The 22,016-nt window shown below is 34.0% G+C and overlaps 1 protein-coding gene across 15 annotated transcripts in view; it reads left to right on the top strand.

The window, feature by feature from the left end:
- The window catches only part of TRDN (triadin), a 561,781-nt gene that overhangs the window by 352,923 nt on the left and 186,842 nt on the right, over positions 1 to 22,016 (top strand). For 9 of the 15 annotated variants that reach the window (XM_072643206.1, XM_072643202.1, XM_072643203.1 and 6 more), the window contains 4 exons: positions 4,272 to 4,298; positions 10,052 to 10,072; positions 18,000 to 18,032; positions 18,123 to 18,149. In XM_072643206.1, coding sequence (XP_072499307.1) covers positions 4,272 to 4,298; positions 10,052 to 10,072; positions 18,000 to 18,032; positions 18,123 to 18,149 — 108 coding nt within the window. The remainder of the gene's footprint in view (positions 1 to 4,271; positions 4,299 to 10,051; positions 10,073 to 17,999; positions 18,033 to 18,122; positions 18,150 to 22,016) is intronic. The other 6 variants (XM_072643208.1, XM_072643207.1, XM_072643205.1 and 3 more) reach the window with 2 other exon arrangements.

Genomic DNA, 22,016 nt, shown 5'->3' with positions numbered 1-22,016 from the left:
CATCTGAGCTGGGGAAGATGTAGGGAACCTCTGCTGACAAAGAACACCCACACCCAGTTGCGCTGCAAAGATACTGCTGGAGTGAGAAGGGAGCAGCACCCACCTAGTAAGTGCAGAAACAGTGGGGCCAGGCGCTGCCACCTGTGGGCACTTCCAGGAGGTTGGAGATCTTGGTTTGAGTTCAAGATCAGAGGAGAGAACTGAAGAAGATCTGAAACCAGAGGCACCATTCCCCATACCCCAGGACTAGAGGTTATTATAAAAACTAAGCTATTACAAAAAAAATACATAGACAAAAGAGAAAGAATCCAACCTTAGAGAGCTTCTTCAGACAAGGATGCTGAAGCAAAGAAACCCTCTTCTACCCCAAAGAGGAATATTAAATGGTCACCTGCCCAAAAAGAATTCATTGACTAACTTACAAAAGACTTTAAAAATCAAATGAGAGAGGTTGAGGAAAAGCTAAAAAGAAAAATGAGAATAATCCAAGAAAAACAAGATTTTGAAAAGAAAGTTAACAAATTAGAAAAGGAGATCTAGAATCTTAAGGAAGAAAATGACTCCTTAAAGGTCAGAATTGGGCAAGGGGAAGCCAGTGAAGTTATGAGATAAAGAAATTTAAAAAAAAAAACACAGAATATAATGAGAAAATAGAAGAGAATGTGAAATATCTCATAAGAAATACAACTGATCTGGAGAACAGATCAAGAAGAGAAAACATAAGAATAATTGGACTATCTGAAAACTACTATAAAAAAAAGAATCTCAGCACAATAATACAAGAAATAATTGAAGAAAATTGTCCAGAAGCATTAGAACAAGGGGGAGAGTAGAAATAGAAAAAATCTACCAATCGCCACCTGGAAGAGATCCTACAAGGAAAACATACAAGAATATCATAATTAAATTCTGAATCCCCTAGTTCAGAGAGAAAATACTGTGAGCAATAAGAAAAAATAATAATTCAAAGATGGCAGAGCCACAGTTAGAATCATACAAGACCTAGCAACAGCAACACTAATCAAAGAGCAAAAGAACTGGGGTTGTGGTCAAAAATATCATACCCAGCAAATTGAAGCATAATCCTGAATGGAAAAAAAAAAAATAGATATTCAATGAATTGCCAGACCTTTAGGATTTTGTTGCAAAAAAACAAACAAACCTGAACTTAACAGAAAATTTGACATACAAAACCCAAGAGAAATATAACTTGCACATCAAAGACTAATTACAAGATTCTCAATAAGGACAGACTGTTTACTTTTTATATGAGGAAATGTGAAATGTATGTCTAAGATTGTTACTAGTAATTGGGTAGTTTGAAAGAAAGATAGAGGTAGAGCTGATCATGTTATTACTTCAAAAAGTAAAACCATTCAAGAACAGCTAAAAGAGTAATTATTTTACAGAAATGAAGTACAAGAGGAAGAGAGAGAAATTAGATGGGGGCGGAGATTGTTAGTTCTGGAAATCTACTTTCATGGGGAATGGGTTCAAGAGGTACAAATACAAATACATCTAGAAGAATATAGATGTCTTCTAAATTTAGAAAGAAATAAAACTCTAAGGAAATAGGGAGTGGGGAGAGGATAAAGAATCTTTAGAGGGGATTGGGAGAGAACAGGTTAAAGGGGGATAGAGAAGGGTGTTTAGCTCAACAGGAATGGGAGGATAAGGAAAGGATTCAGGAGAGGATACAGAAGAGATCTTTAGAACGTAGGTTAAGGATATAGGTCAAAAAGGTATACAAAAAGGTATTTTGATCTATGGAAAGGGGAGGATAAGGGAGGGATTATTGTAGTGGGGTATGTTAAGTAACAGGAAGGCAAAAAGCATTAGGTCAAAGGGGTGAATAATAGGTTGTTTAGAATTGATGGGAAAGGGAGGATAAGGGAGGGATTGCTGGGATGGGATAGGTTAAGTAATAGGAAGGTCAGGTAGTGGGTAGAAGTAAAGTAGAGGGTTAGGAGAGAGAGGAAAAAAGAGATATACACAAATACAAGCAAAGATTAGGAGTAGAATCCCTTAGGGAAAGTTTATGCTTATATATTCATGCGTGTGTGCATATATGCATATGTATGTGTATATATGTGTGTATGTATATTTATATATCCATGTCTGTCTATCAATACATCCTAGCTTAAGTGTAGCTTGGGGGAAGAAGAGGGGAAAAAAAGAGCAAAATAAAAAGTGTACAGTGGGAAACAAAAGAAAGCCTGAAAAGAAAAGATGGACAGCTTTCAACATAATGAGCAGTATTTAATATATAGGCTTTCTTGAAATGGAAGGTTATTGCTATATATTCTGAATCGTCTTCTATGTTCTGTTGTGCACATGATGATTTTTCTTTTCTTATTTTACATTTAAGTTTAACATTTATATTTATGCTTTTTTTCTTTTCTTATTATGTATTTAAGTTTTAATATTTGTTTAAAATTTAAAAAGATAAAAAATTCCTAAAGAAGTTTTAATTACACTATAAGAACATTGTATTATAGTTATAAAGCAGGTAACAGGAAAAAGGAACAAAAAGACAGATTTAAAGAATAAAATTCCTGAAGAAAGGGGGAAGAAAGACCTATCATTTATTTTTATATTTTAAAGATATATTTTATAAGCATCTATTATTTCTCCCTTCCTATTGCCCTCCCAAAAGAACAGTTTATTTTTTAAGAATAGCAATAAATACATATCCTCAGCAAAACGATTTCCCAGATTCACTATACCTAAATGTATTAATCTCATTCTTGATTTTAAGTTTATTACCACTCTGGCAGGAGGTAGATGGCATGAATCTTCAGTCCTTCTGACTTGTGGTTTATTATTTCATTAATCAGATTCCTAAAATGTTTCAGTTAGTTTTATTTATAATATTGTCATTCTGTAAATTGTTCTAGCTCTTCTCATCAGATCATAAAGGTCTTCTCAATTCCTTCTGCCTACTTTGTCATTTCCCAAGTCACAATAATATTTTATCACATTCATATCCTAAAATTTGATTAATTATTCCCCAACAAGAAGGCATCCCTTTGCTTTCCAGTTTTGACTTTCATTGTAAGGAGTTTTGTACATATGGGTATGCTTCCTTTTTCTTTTATCTCTTTGGGATATTAGCCTAATAGTGGTATAAGTTGGATCAAAGAATATATAAATTTATTAACTTTTGGGGCACAGGTCTGAGTTGATTTCCACAATTCCTGGATCAATTAATAGATCAATTAACAAAGCATTGTTGTGCCTGTTTTCCCTTAGCCCCTCCAAATTTGTCCTTTCCTCTTTTATCATCTTAACCAAACTGATGGGTGTGAAGTGGAACCTCAGAGTTTGTTTTATTGGTACTTCTCTAATTATTAGCTTTTCCAGAACAACTTTACATACGTTTATAGATGGCTTGGATTTTATCCTTTGAAAACTACCTGTTTATATCCTTTAACCACTTATTTCCTTTCAAGCAGTAGGCCTCAAGACAAGTGACTTTGGGCCTCCATTTCCTTAAAATGAAGAGCTTTGAAGGAATCCAATTATTTCTACTGCTCTGTCCAACTCTATTGTTCTATGACCCTATTATCCTATGAAATAGGCAATTTCACAGTCCTTCAGATAGAATGGACTGTCTATTGAATCTCCTGTACATCATTTACTAAAATCAATGCAGTTGCATTCATCTTCTGTCAACATCCACTTCTTTTCCTCCCAGTTTCTTATTTTCTTTCATGAAAACAGAAATTAATATTTTCAGGATGTGAAATGCGTTGCTTATATTGGTGAATGCATATGAGTTAATGCATAAAAGTGAAGATAATAAAAAAATCAGCTAATAACTGATCCTTTGAAACAAACTGTGCATAAAATTGGCAACAACTAGGCCACACTTTTTTTAAAAAATTGCTCTCTCTTCATTCATTGCTTGACTCCCGGGCATGAGAATCATTAATCTGATCACTGATGCTGCTGATAATAACTCTTTTAGCATGTACCTATACTCAAGGGAATTATATCCATGTAAAACCTATTTGGCTGATATTTGAAGTGTTTTATTATTATATTCATGTTGTAGATGTTAAAATTCCCTAACCCTGTTCTTTATTTTAAAAAAAAGATAGCTGTGTTATCCTCTTTTTTTTTCTGGAAATAAAATACTTGCACTTAATTTTTTTTTGGCTGAGAAAATGATACTTGTGATAGGCTTCCTGAAAACATTTTAAGTTTCATTTAATTAGTTCCTGATTTACAACATCTGTCTGCTAAACAAGGTGTTTCTCTGTTTTCAGGCTCTAAGATAAAGAAGACAACAGAAGGTAAGGAAAAACATTTCGTTTTTTTCTTTTCTTTCCAACCTAAGGAAATAAAAAAATTATCATTTCTGCTTTAAGGAGCAATCTAAAACAACAACAATAGAATGAATTGAATAGAATATTCTAAGTTAGAACTGCTATGAAAAGTGAAACATTTGGCATCGAGAAAGAAAAGTAAACTATCCCAGTCCTGCTCTAATACTCTGTCTCAAAAGAAGTGCAGGCTTGACAAATAAATATTTTGCCTCATGGTACTCTAATGGCTTATGCACAGACTTAACATCAAACATTTGTCTCACTAGTAAATACTAACAGAAATGTGTTAGTTATAATGTCATTTTTTAAAATGTTGATTTTTTGACAATCAGTTTTGTAAATGTTACCATAGAATTCTGTTCACCTGAAAATAGTGCCAGCTCTAAGAAAATTTGTAATCTGTCTTCAATATTGTCCTCCCTAACTAGCGTTCAGTCTCTTATCTAACCCATTTCCTTCCCCAGTCTCCATTGCCCACAATCAGAACCTTTCATGGAATCACAGAATATCAGAGTTAAAACATACCTCAGAGATCATTAAGATCATTGAGCAGCAACCCTTCCTATAGCTTCCTGTGAGTAGCCATTCACCTTCTTCTTGAAGGCCATCTGTGATAGGGGATTCCCGAGGGTACAGAAACCTGTGCTAGACACAGGCTAACCTATTTATAGGTTCTCATTGCCTCAGCAAAGTTCAGTTTGGCATTTCCATGGATTCCCAATTGGAAGCATTTGTCACACTTCTGTTTTCTTTTAGTCCACAATCTACTTCAGTGTATAGAAGAGATTTTAAATGATCAATGTATGTTAGCTATACAGAAAGACATTCATTTATTCAAAACCACATTTGAACTTACCGGAGCTAAAAACTTACTTAGTAGTGAAGACCATGCAGAGAGTCTGTTGCTGTTTGCCCGTAAGGTAAATAGTTTTTCTTCCATAACTCTTAAAACACACGAAGCCTCTGTCCTCAAGGAGCTCACAATTATATTTAATGCATAGAAAATTCATGAATTTGTGACTATTAAGAAATAGAAAAGTGTTTATCCATCACTTATTGTTAGAGGACATAACTATGTTGTTTGGTTCTTTCAGTTGTGTCTGACTCCTTGTGACCTCATCTGAAGTTTTCTTGGGAAAAAATACTAGTTTGCTATTACTTTCTCCAGCTCATTTTGCAGATGAGGAAATGGAGGCAAACAGGGTTAAGTGACTTGCCCAGGGTCACACGATTAGTAAGTGTCTGAGACCAGATTTGAACTTGGGTTTTCCTAACTCCAGTCCCCGCACTCTATCCACTGAGCCACCTACTGCCTGAGGAGGTAGATTAGTACTTATAAAATGTATGGGATTAGTTATGGAAACTACTGATGAACAGTGAGAAGTATAGTGGAATAAGTACTGTTTCTGTTTAGAAGACTTGGATTTGAATCTCTTAGCTCCTGTGATTTTGGACGACTCATCTAACCTTTCTGAGTCTCAGTTTTCATGTTTATAAAACGAAGAGGGCTGAATTAGTTATCCTTTCTGTCCTAGATGTATGATCTTAACAGTCTATGAAACTTCCTAAAAACTCTCTCTGCTTTGTTTTCGAAAAAGCTCCTATATTTTACCAGAAGAGAATAATAATTCCTAGAACAAGGAGAAATTTTATTGTAGGAATTGATTAATCTGTAGAAATTGATTAATGCTAAAACATCGAACCAGGAATCAGTGATTTTCTCTTTGTTCATCTAAATTTCTGTGAAAACAAAAGCCTCCTGATGCGTATTCCATTTTGATATCATTGGCTCCTATACCTCACTAACAGGCTAGACTATAACCAAGAAAACTTGGTTATTTTTACTTAAAGACTTTTAGGAGATATGCATTTATATCTATAGAATGAATGTAATTTTCCATATCAAATTAAAGGACACCATTGTATATTAATAATCTGGCATCTTGTGCACTTTTAAGAGAAATCATCCAAAACATCTCTCAGCTTAAATGTTTACTCCAAAGATTACTGATGACCTAGATCAATATTTTCTCTTATTCTTTCCACACTATCCCTATTCAGAGCTAATCTGTCTTATATAAATGCAATTTAACTCAACATCTATTTATCAAGTATCTATTTTTTGTAAGGCACCATTTTTCCTTCTTTCTGGGTCCTACTTTCTCCCCAAATTAAGTAATCTTTAGTAATATGTAAACATTATTTCCCCCATGTCCACAGAGTTAATTATAAATGTTTTCAGAGAGCTCTAAAAAGTCAGCTAAGAGTGGGAATTTCAGGTGCCATGTCAAGCTAGTAGGATCAGACAGGAACCTTTTGCTACTACTCTTTAAATCATGTTACTTTGCCACTTAAATGCTTTATGACTGGGTCCCACCTTTGATGGTAAGTGCTTTTTATTAATCATGATTTTTCTAAGAACAAAGCATAAATCTTAATGAACTGTCCGTATATTTTCATTCCTTGCACAGTTTCATTGTTCTCAAATAAAATGACTCTGCTAATATTGAACAGGTTAAAAAAAAGTTCAGGAATGAAGTCATCTTGGTTGTGTCTTCCCTTACAGATGATAAATTACTGGGAGGAACAAACATTGTCAAAGTTAGCCTAGATGATCTCTGAGATCCTTCCCAGTTCTAAATTTCTGTGATTCTATTAACCTATGACCCTTTCTCAAATGGAAGATAATTTCTATGAAGCCATTCTAGTCTGAATGCTGAGGTTAAATTATTCCTGAACCTATCAGTAAATTTTGCAATTTAATATTTGCTTCCCTAGGTTGTTCCATGATAAATTACCCGGTTTCTAGCAATATAAGTGAACTTTCCTTATCTCCTATGGAACTGTGTGTGTGTTTGTGTGTGTGTGTGTGTGTGTGTGTGTGTGTGTGTGTATGAGAAAGAGGGAAAGAGAAAGAGAGAAATGGAGGGAGGGAAAGGGAGAGAGGGAAAGAGAGGGAGAGAGGAAAAGAAAGAGTGAGAGATGTTACATGAAACTGGTTGTTGGTGAAAGATGATGAGTAGGAAGAGATTGTAAAAAATATGATAGTGGGAAAATTATATTGGAAAACGCTGTGTATTTATGAAGATGTCTGTAAAAACAAAAGAAATGAAAATTTAAATTGAAAAGAAATGACAGAGAACCATGTGATTAATGAAGTCAGAAATAAAGAAAGCATTTGCTGTCTTTGGAAACTTGTTAAGGTAAATCTAAGACCCTACTGGGTTTATCTAGGCTGAATTGTTTGTACATAAGCTACACATCACCTATTAGGCATGTTTTGCAAAAACAAATTAGAGATTTGAAGAATTTCTTCCTTTCATTTCTTTATTTATACTCACAACAAAGGTTGACGTGTATTCCTTGAGAATACGTGTTCTATTTTATTCTGGGCAGAGCAGATCTGAATTGAAAAGTGTTTTTAAATGACTGCTCCTGTGTTTAATGCAAAGGGACATTATTAGATTTTGACAAATTGTCCATTCTTTATTTGGAATCAAATATGTGTAAATATGAACATATTGATAAGATAAACATTGTTCAGTGCAAAAGACAACTAGATTTAAATCAAAAGTCCTAACTTGAAATTCTAACTGCCAAAGTACCGTCATGGCCTCAGTTTCCTGATCTGTAAAATGGGAGAAGGGAAAGAGGGAAGAAGATAAATACTTATTAAGCACCTATTATGTGTTAGGCAGTATGCTAAACACTTTAAAATATTATCTCATTTTATTCTCAACAGTCCTGTGAGGAAGCACTATTATTATCTCACTTCAGAGAGAGGAATACAGAAGTTAAATGATTTGCCCAGGACCACACAGCTAGTAAGTGTCTGGGACTAGATTTGAATTCAGATCTTCCTGGCCATGGTCCAGCACTCTATTTACTGTGCCTCCTAGTCCTAGAGCTGTGGTGAGAATAAAATTAGATAATATTTGTAAAGTATTTTGCAAACCTTAAATAGCCATATAAATGCTATAATAATGATGTAAAGGAGGAAGATAATGGTGATTTCAACAACTCTGGGTTTCCTTTTCCTCATATTTAACTGGAAATAACGTAGCCTATATTATCTATATCTAGGGTTTTTATAAGGAACAAAAGGGGGTAAGGGATATAAAGTATACCATAAACATTAAGCAATATAATAGTGTAAAGTTTTAGAAGGTAGTATAGAAATGCAAAACATTATTGTTTTGGAAATATACTTGAAAAATAATTTAAAATAATCCAGGCATGTTATTTTAAACCAAATATGACAAATTAAACTTTAAAATGTAACAGAAGTCCAGTGATTATATTGTCAAATTCCCTCATTTTATAAATGCAGAAACTGAGATCCAGAGGGAGTAGTATGCTAGAAAATGTTTAATAATCAGCTATTTTTTAAAAGGAAACATCCCATTTTTAAGTTTAATCTGCATTGGGAACATTTATTAATATTAGTTATTATTGTTTGTTAACACTTGTTGACATTATTTGTTAATGTTTTAGCTATTGTTTCCTTATGTCTAGGCAATCAATAAAACAATAAATCAATCCCTGATTTGTATCATTTGCTGATTTCTGAGTTATAAATGCTCACACTAAAAATTTTGTGATTAGCACTGAAAGGGGCTCTGTAAGATAACTCCAGTACACCCCTGCTCCAGTAGGGAAATTACTTTCCCATATATGTTTGGCAAAAGAGAGTTAGGACATAAATTCAGGTCTCTGATTCCATCGTGCTTTTTTTTTTTAACCACCTCTGCTAAATCTCAATTATTTGAATTTTTTAAAAGTATTCTCATTTTATGAAAACTCACCAAAAACATGCATAAAATGAGAGTCACTAATATTAATTATATATGAAGTATTTTTATGGAATAGAATCAGAACAAACATTCATTTGGTGCTCACTAGGTACAAAGTACGATTTTAAATGCTGAGGATGCAAATAGAAAAGTAATAAAGTTGCTATTTGTTCTCTAGGAGCTCACAATCTAATTGGGAGAGATCATGGTTTAGAGATTATGTTCAAACCACAGATTATGTTCGGTTCATAACAAATAGAAAGGCTGAGTCGTACAGGTATAGAAAGTAGAGTGGCAGATTGGAAGACCGGGAGAATCTAGGGACATAATGTCAAGGCAGATGGTCCCATTCAAAAAAGTAGTAGAGTCAGGTTATGGGATAACTCTGGCAGAGGTAGAAATATTAAGGTCAGCATACAACTGACAATAAATGTCCTGAGTCAGTTGGAACTGGATGATGGGACAATGAGGTTTCACTAGGGAAGGTAAAGGTCTATGGAGCCTCTCAGTATTAGAAGATGGTATTGTTTTGCCTTCCAGAAGATTGTCTGGAATAATATATTCATTTATTTGGCATATACCCTCATGTGTCTGTGTGTACTTTCATATGTTCTTTAAAAAGAGATCAAAATATGGATCATTAAAAATATTTTTAAAAGTAATCATATTGAGCAGGCATTGTCAACAATATCATATCTTCTTTGCCTTGCTAACTATATAAGGGTAAAATACAATTCTTCATCTTACTATTTTAAAAAAATCACTTGACTTTGGGGGAGGGGAGAAAAAAGAGAAAGAAACATGAAAAGAGCAAGAGGAGAAGGGAAAGAAAAAAAAAGAATGAAAACTTGGGTTTCATCGTCTTTTTTTAGTGGTTTTGTTTAAGGTAGTTAGTTATCATTCACTTTCCTTTCATGTTTCTTTCAGCAGAGCACTCCAAGGAAAAACGTAAGACAATGACACCACTGCTTTTGTGCCACACCGCCTTTTCACTGCTATTGCTCTGTATCCAGGTCAATGCTGTCTTTTTGGCTGGGCAGCTCTACATTGCCTTCTTGAAGCTTCCAGCTTTTCAATTGTTTCAGTTGCTCATTGTGTCAATGAAAGCGTAAAAGCCAGGTAGGGTTTTGTTGAATGGACAGGTACTCTAGGTACCAAGGCTTATGTCAGTGAACTTCAGGGCTCAGGTTACAGGCTCTTTGGCCCAGACTCATGGAATCAAGTAGTAAGTCTTCCCAGGTCATCCATGATCAAGTACAGAGATATAATAGTACTCAAGTAATCAAAATATTTGCCTTAGAATTATCAAAACGTACTACCAATAAACTGGTTATTTCTCTTTAAAATAGATGACAATTTTTTCCTGGAAGGTAGGTTAGTTTTTCACAAGCCTTAAGATTACCACCTTCAATTTTACTGCCACAGGTTGACTGAGAATATGTAAGGCACTGCCGTTAGTGCAGTTGTTGTTGGTTGTACTCTTAGTGTACATTCTTAGGGTATCCCTTAAGGGAATTTTATGGGGCATGTCTGAGCCTTGTACAGTAAGTAGCTTCTGCCTGTATCAGTGCATTGGATCAACACATTTAAGCAAAATCCTGTGTTTAAATGTGTAGTTTTAAATGAGTCTTTAAATGGTCAACAAATCAGTGTGGACTTCGGTCTTCTGGGCAATGTCTCTTTCTAGTTATTTTACCCTCAGAAGAAAGGTACTATAAATACGTAGGCTGGATTTCTTTTTTTTTAAATCTTACTGTTCATGAATATAAATATAATTTTAGCAAGCCAGCTTACCTCCAGTAATGTATTTTATTTCATGTCATTGCTTACTCTAAATATATCTCGCTGAAAATATAAGTTCCCTCCTTCATCATTATCTTTTTTCCTGCAGAAAACTTTTAGAGCTGTGTATGACGTAGTTCTTTAGAGTGAAATTCCCTTGTTATAGCACATGGAGAGAATGATGTAATTACTCTCTGAATTCGGCAGGGGGAGCAATCTAGCTGTGAAGGAGAAGAGATTCATTCGTCCATAAATTTGTGTGGGTCTGCGCCTGTGTGCCAGTGAATGTCCACATGCTTTTACATGCATAAACTACCATCTCTGAGGGAAGATAGGGGACAACTTGAAATCTGAAAAAAAAAATCTATTTCTTAGGAATCTGCTGAACGACACCAGTTCTTGTTTTCCTGCTGCCTGTGAAATTTATTGTTCTCTGGAAAGAATACGATGGCTCCTAGATAGTCTTTAGGGAAGCCTGCATGCTTCATATATAAATGTAACTTCACAAGCAATCATTGATCTTACAATCACATCCTTAAGAACTCAAGTTTTTGATAAAACGATGTCCAGAGAATAACAGCCATTGCTCTTCAAGCTACCGTCTGTATTCCTGCTGAATCTCTTTCACTTAAAAAGGAAAGTGATTCTCTTGCCTCAGGTTTTCTTGCCTACGTTTCATTAGGATGGTGGTCAATCCTCAAAGATAGACTTTCCCTACTCAGTTCGATGTTTAATTCATATTTTTAGGAAGGTCTTTGTTTGTTTTTCCTTTTCAAAAGGGGACTTGACAATCTACCAGAAAAAGGTCTTATTAAATTGAAGGGAAAAAATGAAAAGCAAATTTATTGACGTTCAAAAGTACGATTTGTATAATGTGTTCAGTAACAAACCCCGCATAACACACCAGTTTTTGATGCTTTATTTTACAATATGCTGAAAGATATCGCCTACATTATTTTTATTTTGTTTTGTTTTGCTTTATACAATGGTTCCTTAATAGTCTTGGAATGGTTATGCTTGGACTTGACTAATCTCAGAAATAGTTTATATTGCATTTGCTGTTTGCCAAAATCTGCTTCAGCACTTGATATGAAATTCTAAGGATGCTTTATTCTACTGGCACTCTATGTGAGCATGGCAAGAATGAAATGAAAAACTGTGTGAAGGGGTAGTAAAACAAATGATGTAAAGTTTGGGCATCCCTATAATTCCTGTAAATTAGCTTTTATAAGCAGTTCTTTGCCTATGTATAATTATAATTATATGGGAAGTAGTTGTTTTGAAAAGGTAGTTATTGTCAGTCAGTTAATAAACATTTCTTAAGAGCTTACTATGTGTTAAGTATTGTGGTAAGCACAAGAGATACACGGAAAGGCAAAAATAGCCCCTTTCCTCAAGGAGCTCACCTTGTAATGGGAAGAAAGTTTGCGAACAACTATATACATACAAAATAGATATGAGTAAATTGGAGACAAGCACAAAGAGAAACAATGGAGTTGGGCATGATGTGGAAAGAGGACATGGGGAAAGTGGGGTCCACAAAGGCTTCTTTCTACAAGGTGGGAGAGATTTGAGCTGATTCTTGAAGGAAGACAGGAAGCAGACATGAGGAGGGAGAGCCTTCCAGCCATGGAAGACATCCAATGATATATCACACAGATAGATTGCCCTAAGAAATAGCAAGGAGTAAAATGTCAGGGGATCACAAAGTAAGCAGGGGAGGCAGGACAGAGGAATAAGGTTTGAGTCTGGAAATTTAGGAAGGATCCAGGTGATAAAGGACTTTAAAAGTCATATCAAGTAATTAGTATTCTTCACAATAATATGCCACTAGAGTTTGAGCAGGTGACATGGTTAAGAATGAATTTTAGGAAGATAATTTTGTCACCTAAGTAGAGAATAGGTAGGAGTGAGACCAACCAGCATGCTACAGTCATAGTCCAGGCATGAGATGATGTAAACAAGCACCAAGAGAACCAAGGTAGTAGCTGTGTCAGAGCAAAGAAGGGACTTATGTGAGAGATGTTGCAAAAGTGGAAATGGCAAGACTTTGCGACAGATTGGCTATTGGAGTTAGGGAGAGTGTGGGACACAGGATAATGTCTAAGTTGTGAACCTGGGTGACTGGCAGGATGGTCATGCCTTCAACATTAATATGAATGGAAGAAGATGGGAAAGTTTGATGAAAACATAGAGTTCAGTTTTAAAAATATAGTGTGTAAGATATCTATGAGACATCTATTTTGAGATCTCCAGTAGGACATTGGAGATGTAAAGCTGGAAGTCAAGAAAGAGGCTACAGCTAGATAAATCGATCTGAGAATGTTTGGCATAGACATAATAAATGAATCCATGGGAAGTAATGAGATTACAAAGTGAGATGGTAGAGAAGGAAAAGAAAAGAGGGCCAAGGTCAGATCCTTAAAAAACATCCATGATTAATGGGCATGACTTAGGTGAAGATCCAGCTATAGAAATCAAGAAAGAGCAATCAAACAAGTAGGGAGAGAAAACAATATACTACTGTATTATTTTGATTCTGTGGCAGAATAAGTAGACAAAAGCAAATGATATAATAGTTTTAAAGCACTTAACACTTTGCCTGGAACACAGTAGACACTTCATCATTAAAATAAAATTGTAAATTGTAATTTTAACAATTTATTCAAGTATTTTTAAAATGATGCTTCACCATAATTTCAATTTATTTATAATATAGTATTCCTTTTAAATGATTTTAAGGTATTCAAAATGTCAGTGTGAAAGAAGAATGTAATACAGATAATTAATTTTATAAAATAAATCGCCAGACCAATAGCTCTTCTTAGTAAGTTCCTGCTTGATAACTGAGAAAGGAGTGCCATCTTGTTTCATATAAAAATAACAGAAGATTGTCAAAAAGAACACTAATAAACATGGATTCCATGAGGAGCCCCTGTACTGGAAACCAAATACAAGTGATTTGTCTTTTACTTCCTCAACTCTTAAGAGGTTTCAGTTTGCCTCAGCAATGTATTTTTCTCTAATCAAAATGCTGAACATGGAAAGTTACAGACTGTTTTCACTTGAAATGAATAAGTCCAGTAGAAGAGATTTCCTTATTTATAATCTTTAAGCAGTTATTTTTAAAGCAACTGCATACCATTTTAAAATGTTCTGTTTTTTTTTCCTTTGGCCACAAAATTCATTTCAAAGAAATGTGTTGGTAAAAACATTTAATTTTTCCATTCCTGTTTTGTTCTAGGAAATCATTTTTGAATAAATAATAAATATATTGGGGTGTTATATTCTCTATACGACTTAATCTATTTTTAAACTACATACATGTAGTTTGATATTTTTAAGAGTCTATAACTTTCTCTTATTTTAGATAATGATATCTTTGCTACATGGATAGATTGTTTTCATAAAATTTTTATACAGAAGATAAAATAAGTATATTTTCAGTAGGTACTTGGCAGTACTTTTTTTTTTTTGTAATAAGAGTGTTAATGATTCTTTTCTATTTCTTTTGATTTTTGCCTTCTTGTTGTTGTTCAGTTGTTTCAATCACATCCAACTCTTCAGGGCCCCTTTTGGGATTTTCTTGGCAAAGATACTAGAGTGGTTTGCCATTTCTTTCTCCAGCTCATTTTATAGATGAGGAAACTGAGGCAAACTGGATTAAATGATTTGTCCAGATCACATCATTATTAAATGTCTGAGGCCAGATTGGAACTCAGAAAGATGAGTCTTCCTAACTCCAGGCCCAACACCCTATCCACTGGGCCACCTAATGGCTGTACCCTAAAAAGACCATGAGGTTATTCCATCTGACTAGAAGCTGTAATCTTCCAGATATGCTATGTCCCCTATTAGAAAATAAGAATATTCAAGACCTTCCTTGTGAGTAAGGACTGTCTTGCTATTTGGATCACCAGTACTCAGCACAGTGTTTTTCAGATAGTAAACACTTAATAAATGCATCATTCCTTCATTCCTTCCTTCCTTCATTCATTCATTCTTTTCCTCCATGGCCAGATTGCACACTAGCAATGGATCCTGAAATGATTGAGAAGTTTTTAATTTTCTTTAATGTTTAATTTTAGCTCTTCTGATGTTTAGCATGTACTCTTCCTAGTAACTTCTAACCTTCTGCTTGAAGTACATATTCATGATGCGCCATCATGAATTTTCCGAGTAGATGATAAGCAAGCCTTTGCCAGCTTTAACATCTTAATTCTGAACCATATTTTCCAACACATTTTTCATCATTCTCCCCAGTTTCTGTCCTTTGCATTATAGTTTCTAGGTATGAAGGTATAAATTGAGTTATTTTGGCTATTTTTGTCAAGTTCATAAAATTTCTCTGTTTCTTCATTGAAAGGCAGCATGGTATAGTGGAAAGAAGGAGGGAAGAAAGGAAAGAAACATTTATGCTAGATGCTGAGCAGAATGCTTTACGATTATTATCTTATCTGATCTTACAAAAAACCCGAGAGGCAGATGCTTTTATTATCTCCATTTTACAGATGATAAAATGAATAAGACAGGTCATATGACTTGCTAGCAAGTGTCTGGGGCTTGATTTGAACTCGGCTCTTCAGACTCCAGGCCCAGCAGCCTATGCACTGTGTGACCTAGCTTCTTAGAGTGCTAAACTTGAAATCGCATGACCTTCCCCCTCAGAATGCCTTTTAGTTACTCTATGTATCTTCTGTCTACCAAATTGTGTTTACCTGTAGTTTCCTCATTAGAATATAAACTCCTTAAATGTGAAGATTGACTTTTTTGTCTTTCTTTGTGCATTTGGAAAGCATCTGTCATAAAGAAAGCACTGAAAATTCTTGTTACTTGACTTTGTAAACTGAGCTTGAATTCTGGCTCTTCTGTTGATAGCCTGTGAACCTCTGGGATGTTGGGTAAATATATCCCTTATCATCTCTCAGCTTCAATTTCCCAATCTCTCAAACGACATAGTTGGACTAGTTACCTTGAAGATCTTTTAAAGTTCTAGCACTGTGACTATGACTGACATTGGTGCAAATACTATTTTCTTTATGGTAGGTTTATATACATATATATATATATACATATATGCTTATTATATAATATATGGCTATTACAACTACTTTAAGGCAAGATGATCAATTTAACTTCATGAAATAGTTTTTTCTTGACAATTGCTGCTTTGAGCACACATGGAAACAAACTTGAGTAACTACTCTATTCAGATCTCTAAGATGAATCTGTGAAGTACTTTCCCATTCTGCAGAAACTTCTTTATATTCTTTACAGTAATAATATAAAGTATTGGTGTATTTTTTTTACTATATCAGACTATCAACTTGCCATTGTAAAAAAAAAAAAGGTCTTAAATTTTGAATATCAAGAACTGAAATAAGCCATATATAGTCTTAAATTCTATGACCCTTAATATACGCTGTTGTTATTATTCATTCATTCAGTAATGTCCAGCTCATCATGACCCCATGAAACACCAGGCCCTTCTATTCTCCACTCTATCTTGAAGTCTATCCAAGTTCACGTTCACTGTTACCTGACACTATACATTCATCTCATCCTCTGCCACCCTCATTCCTTTTGCCTTCAATCTTTCTCATCATCAGGGTGTTTTTTTCCAGTGAGTCCCATCTTCTCAATATGTACTCAAAGTAATTAAGCTTCAGCTTCAGTATTTGACCTTCCAGTGAATAGCTTGAATTAATTTCTTTAAGTATTGACTGATTTGGTCTCCTTGCTATCAAAATGACCCTCAAAAGTCTTCTCTAGCACCATACTTCCAGCACCCCTTTTCTATGCCTTATTGCCTTAAAGAACTTAAGGTAATTCTGTATTTTTATTTGTTTCATAGGTGTAAGTGGCCAAAGAATTCATGACTTCATGGTCTACTGTCTGGTGGTAGGCCACTCACAGAATTTTCCAATCTAAGAACTAGATTTCTGATTCCATCCTGTCTAACTTATACTTCCTAACCCAGATCTAAACTTCCCCCTTTTTTCAATAACCTCAATAAGAAGTTGTCTAGCCTTTACCTCCCTAAAGGAGAACCTGCTGCTTTCCAAGGTAGTTAATACAACTTTGGAGAGCCATAATTGTTAAGAAGCATTTCCACACATTGAGGCTAAATCTGTCTTTCCTAAACTCTTTATTTGCTCCTATTTTTGCCTACAGGGTGCTAAGTAAAACAAATCCAAGTCCTTTTTGACATGACAGCATTTCAAATACTTGTAGACAGCTATCCAGTTTCCCTAAATCAACTCTTCTCTGGGTTAAGTCTTAAACCAGTCCTCATGTAACATGTTTTCTTATCTTATCAACATCCTAATCACATTTTAGCTTATCTATGGCTTTCCTAAAATGTGATACCCAGAATTTAAAAGGATATCCCAAGTACTCTTTTAAGACATTATGATTCTCTTGAATGCAGCCAAGGAGAGCATTGTTTTTTTCGGTGACCATGCCAAACTATTGACTTACCTTAAGGTGAAACAGAAACTATTGTCTACCAATGCTGGGGTCATTCTGTATATCTGAAGTTATAGAACTTTACAGTTATCCTTATTATATTTTGTGTTACTCAATTGACCAATAGTTCTAAACTGTTACACCTTTAAAAATGCAGAATCTATCAGATTCAACATTTTAGCTATTTTTTCAATCAGTATTAATACTTAGCTAAACTAGTCCTCAGATTTCAGGTACTTGATTTAAAAAGGGTCATGTTTGAAACCTTCTCAGCATGTGGAGAACCTTTCAGATGCCATTTTCATGCACATAGTCTATGGTTACATCCAAACCACAATGATGCCTTTCATGAGTACTTTTATGACTGAGTATTTCAAATTCTAAGTGTTTACTATTTGAAATAATTGAGTAGTCTTGTTTTATGAAGAATTTTTCAAGGAGAAGATAAGTAGAAAGAAGTCAGAGAAGAATTGTCTACATTGTGTGATCCAGTCTTTTCATGTACTTATTATTTCTTGTAATAATCCATTGTAAGCATATGCATATCTTTCTATAAAGAAGATACTTAGAATAAATTTAATTTGAGAGAAAACCTAGCACTGCAATCAATATAATTTTTTTTCAGAACAAGAAAAGAAAGACAAACATGTGGAATCAGGTAAATATTTGAAATGTTTTAATTTCTCAATTTCACTACTTGTTTACTTTAAGTTCTAATTAAATATGAGTTCATTATTCTTTGTTACAGCAAAATCAACAAAAAGAGAAGCTTCTGGTAAGATTCATGTTGCTATTTTCTTCCTCAAGTCTTTTACTGAATATAGGTCTCTCAGGAAAGAAAATCATATACAATGCCATAAGAATCTTAGAATATCATATTTCCAAACTTTCTACTCTTAAACCAAATAAATAAACCATGAAGCAAAAAGTCTCAGAATAGTGACTTGAGTCACCCCATACAATGTGTAACCATAAAGTCATGAAATAGATTTTTGGAAGCTTTATGAAAATCAGTCTCATTGCTCTATAGAAATGCTGTATTTTTCTATACTGATAGTGAATATACTTAAAAGATACAAGTCATTTTAAAAACATTATTAGTATTTAATGCATTGCCTGAAACTAACTTCAAATATTCAGAGACATTACAAAATGGATTTTGTGATAAACTGGAAGTTAGGAAGAGCTAAGTTCAAATTCTACCTCTGACGTTGGTCAAGTCACTTAACTATTTAAGTTTTCTTCCTTTGTACAATGTGAATTATAAAACCTATAGTATCACCTCTTAGAATTGCTAAGGGCTTGAAATAAAGTGCTTTTAAAATTTCAAGATGCTATAAAACAATCAATCATGATTCTACTGAGAATATGGGTAGTTATTATTCCAAGAAAAAAATGCAAAGAATTAGGAATTAGAGAGTGTATACATTCAATAAATAAATTGTATGGTTATGTAATTTTTAAAAAATTTATTTATTTTTGATTTATAAAATAAAACAAACATTTTCATAATACAGTACAATAAGATGATTGCACATGAAACTGTAAGTCTATTTGGTACAACTTGCCATTCTTTTTAAATACATAAAAAAATCTATCATGTAAATTTTTAAAAAAATCTTTTCTGCCCCCCACCCTAGAGATGGCTATCATTGGATACGAATATATGTGTATACTTATGTACATATATATGCACATACATATACATATCATTCTATACATATTTGTATTTATCATTCTTTCTCTGGATGCAGATTGCATCTTCTTTCATATGTCCTTTGTAGTTAATTTATGATTGTCAGAATGACTTAGTTGCTCAAGGTTGTTCTTAAAACAATATTGCTGTAACTGTATAGAATGGTCTCTTGGTTCTTCTCATTTTACTCTTCATTATTTCATGCAACTCTATCCATTTTTTGAGATCGTTTTTTCTTATACTATAATAGTATTTCATCACAATCATATACCACAACTTGTTCAGCCATTTCCCCATTGATGAGTATCTCTGCAATTTCCAATTCTTTGATACCATAAAGAGTTGTTATATATATTGATAAATGGTCCAAAGATATGAAGAAATCAAAACAATTTACATTCATATGAAAAAGAACTCTCTAAGTCATTATTGATTAGAGGAATGCAAATTAAAATAACCTTAAGATATAATTTTATATCTATCAAATTGATTAAATGATTGAAGGGGAAAGCAATAAATATTGGAGGGGATGTGGAAAAATTGAGACACTACTTCATTGTTGGTGAAATTGTGAATTAATTCAACCCTTTTGGAGAGCAATCTGAGATTATGCCCATAGAGTGATTAAACTGCCTATACTGGAGGGGGGGGGGGGATAGTCTGTGGTCTGAAGGCCATATCTAGGTCCTTGGGTGTGGCCTTTTGACTGAGTCCAAGTTTTACAGAATAAATCCTTTTAATAAAAAATTCAGTCAAAGGGTTGCACTTGAGAACCTAGAAGATCACATGTGGCCTTCAGGCTGTAGGTTCTCCACCACTCTTTAACCCAGCTAGGTCCATGTGACCACTACTATGGTTAATTGCAAAGATGATTAGGGAAAATAGGAAAAGAACCTATATGTTCTAGTGATGTGATTGTTTGGATGACATAGAATGTAGAAGGGATATCAGAAATCTTTACACAATTTTAAACTTTTGGGGCACCGTACATATTACTTTAACACTTGACTATTTATACTACTACTTGATAGTAGTTTTTAAAATTAATTATTCTTCTTTTTACTGTATTAACAACCTTGCATACCACCTTTGTGTAATAGCAAATGTATAGTTTCTTGTGTGTTCCCCTTACTGGAGGTCTTCAAGTAGAAGCAATTACTTGTTGAGTATGGTATAGGAAGGATTCTTTCCCTTCCATCTCTCCCTCCAGGGAGTCAAGACAGGTGCTAGCTAAGTTTCTCAAGGACCTTTGCAACTGGAACCTCACATATCATTCTATACATACTTCTATTTATCACTGAAACCTCACCCAATTATTTTTTCTGCTTTCCTTCTTTTCCTTATGTGTTTAAAAGGGATTATCCTTCTTCTGGTGGGGTAGGAGAGTGACTGATTCAAGAGTTGCTCCCATATGGGGCTGAGGACCCTAAGACTGCTGTATGAATTTCCTTGTGCTTTTGTGAAGGAGCATGTAGGGACTATTAAGAGGAGATACATTGAATAAAATCTCTAGATGTTAAAGGTATTAAATTAAACCTCTAGGTTTTAAAGCTCTTTGTTGTCAAGGTTTTTACTTTGCCCACGTGTTCCCCTATTTGTAAATTAAGCTATAATTACTCTACATCTGGCACTTTTTGCTACAGGGGAGAGATGTTGGACTGTTAAAGATATTTCACAAAAGCAAATAACCTGCCATAATTTGTCAAAAATTGCTAATCACTTGCTGGATGGCATCTGTAAGGCTGTAGGCAGAACTTTGCTCTTGAAAAGCTCCTATCTCCCTTGAGTGATTTCGTTTTTTGAGATCATATCTACCTATCTAATCACATAATTATATTGATTTTACATTATTTTATTATATTAATTTTATATTTATAATTATTTTAATATTACCAAATTATAAATATAGTTACATATTGTATCATAATAGAGAGTCAGTGATTTTATTCTATTTATTTGTACATTCATTTTTTAAATGTATTCCACATTTTCTCCCTCCTTTTAGTCCCTCCTCTAAGGGACTAAAATAAGGCAAGCAATATGATGTAAATTATGCATGTACAATCATGCAACACATAGTTTCACATTAGTCATGTTGCAAAAATGCTAAAAAAAAATGTTGAAAGATTAAAGGAAAAAATTATAGTTTAATTTGTACTCAAAGTTCATCAGTTCTCTCTCTGTTGGTGGATACATTTTTCAACATGAGTCCTTTGAATTGTCTTGGATCAATGAACTGATAAGAGAAACTAAGTCTTTCACAGTTGATCACCAATACAACACTGCTATTGCTATATACAATAATTTCCTATTTTTACTTATTATACTAGGTATCAATTCATATAAGTCTTCCCAGGTTTTTCTGAAACTATGTCTCTTGTAATTTCTCAGAGCATAATAGTTATTTCTTTGCAATCATATACCACAACTCGTTAAAACAGTTCCCAGCTGATGAGCATTGCCTCATGAGACCCCTGTGTTGAATGAGAGAGAAGCTGAGTTCTAATCCTGCTTCTGATACACATTTCCTTTGTGGCCAAGGGCAAGCAATAATTTTTCTAGAGAAATCCCTAAGATTATGTGTTGCTATTTTGCATTTGGTGGAGGAAATTTATATTCTGAGAATTATCCCTGCTAACAAATCAAATAGAAGACCAGACCTACACCCTTAACTAGAAAAGCATAGCTTGTTGTAAAAATATACAATGATACGCAATACTATTCCATAACCATTTTGTCTAATAAATCCTTTTTTTTTTGAAAAAAGTAAATACTCATTCACTTCTTTTATTAGTCATGAGCCATTTTCTGTCAAGTCTCCATGATACTAATTGGGTAATATTTACCATCTTACTTTGAGATCTCTAATTCACTTAATTTCCCATATTTTAAAATATATTTTTGATATCTAAGGCCACTTGGGTAATTTCTGTTCCAAGTTATTGT

Source organism: Notamacropus eugenii, chromosome 2 (genome assembly GCF_028372415.1).
Source record: "Notamacropus eugenii isolate mMacEug1 chromosome 2, mMacEug1.pri_v2, whole genome shotgun sequence".
In the NCBI taxonomy this organism is placed as follows: domain Eukaryota; kingdom Metazoa; phylum Chordata; class Mammalia; order Diprotodontia; family Macropodidae; genus Notamacropus; species Notamacropus eugenii.
This window is presented reverse-complemented; position numbering and strand designations above follow the sequence as displayed.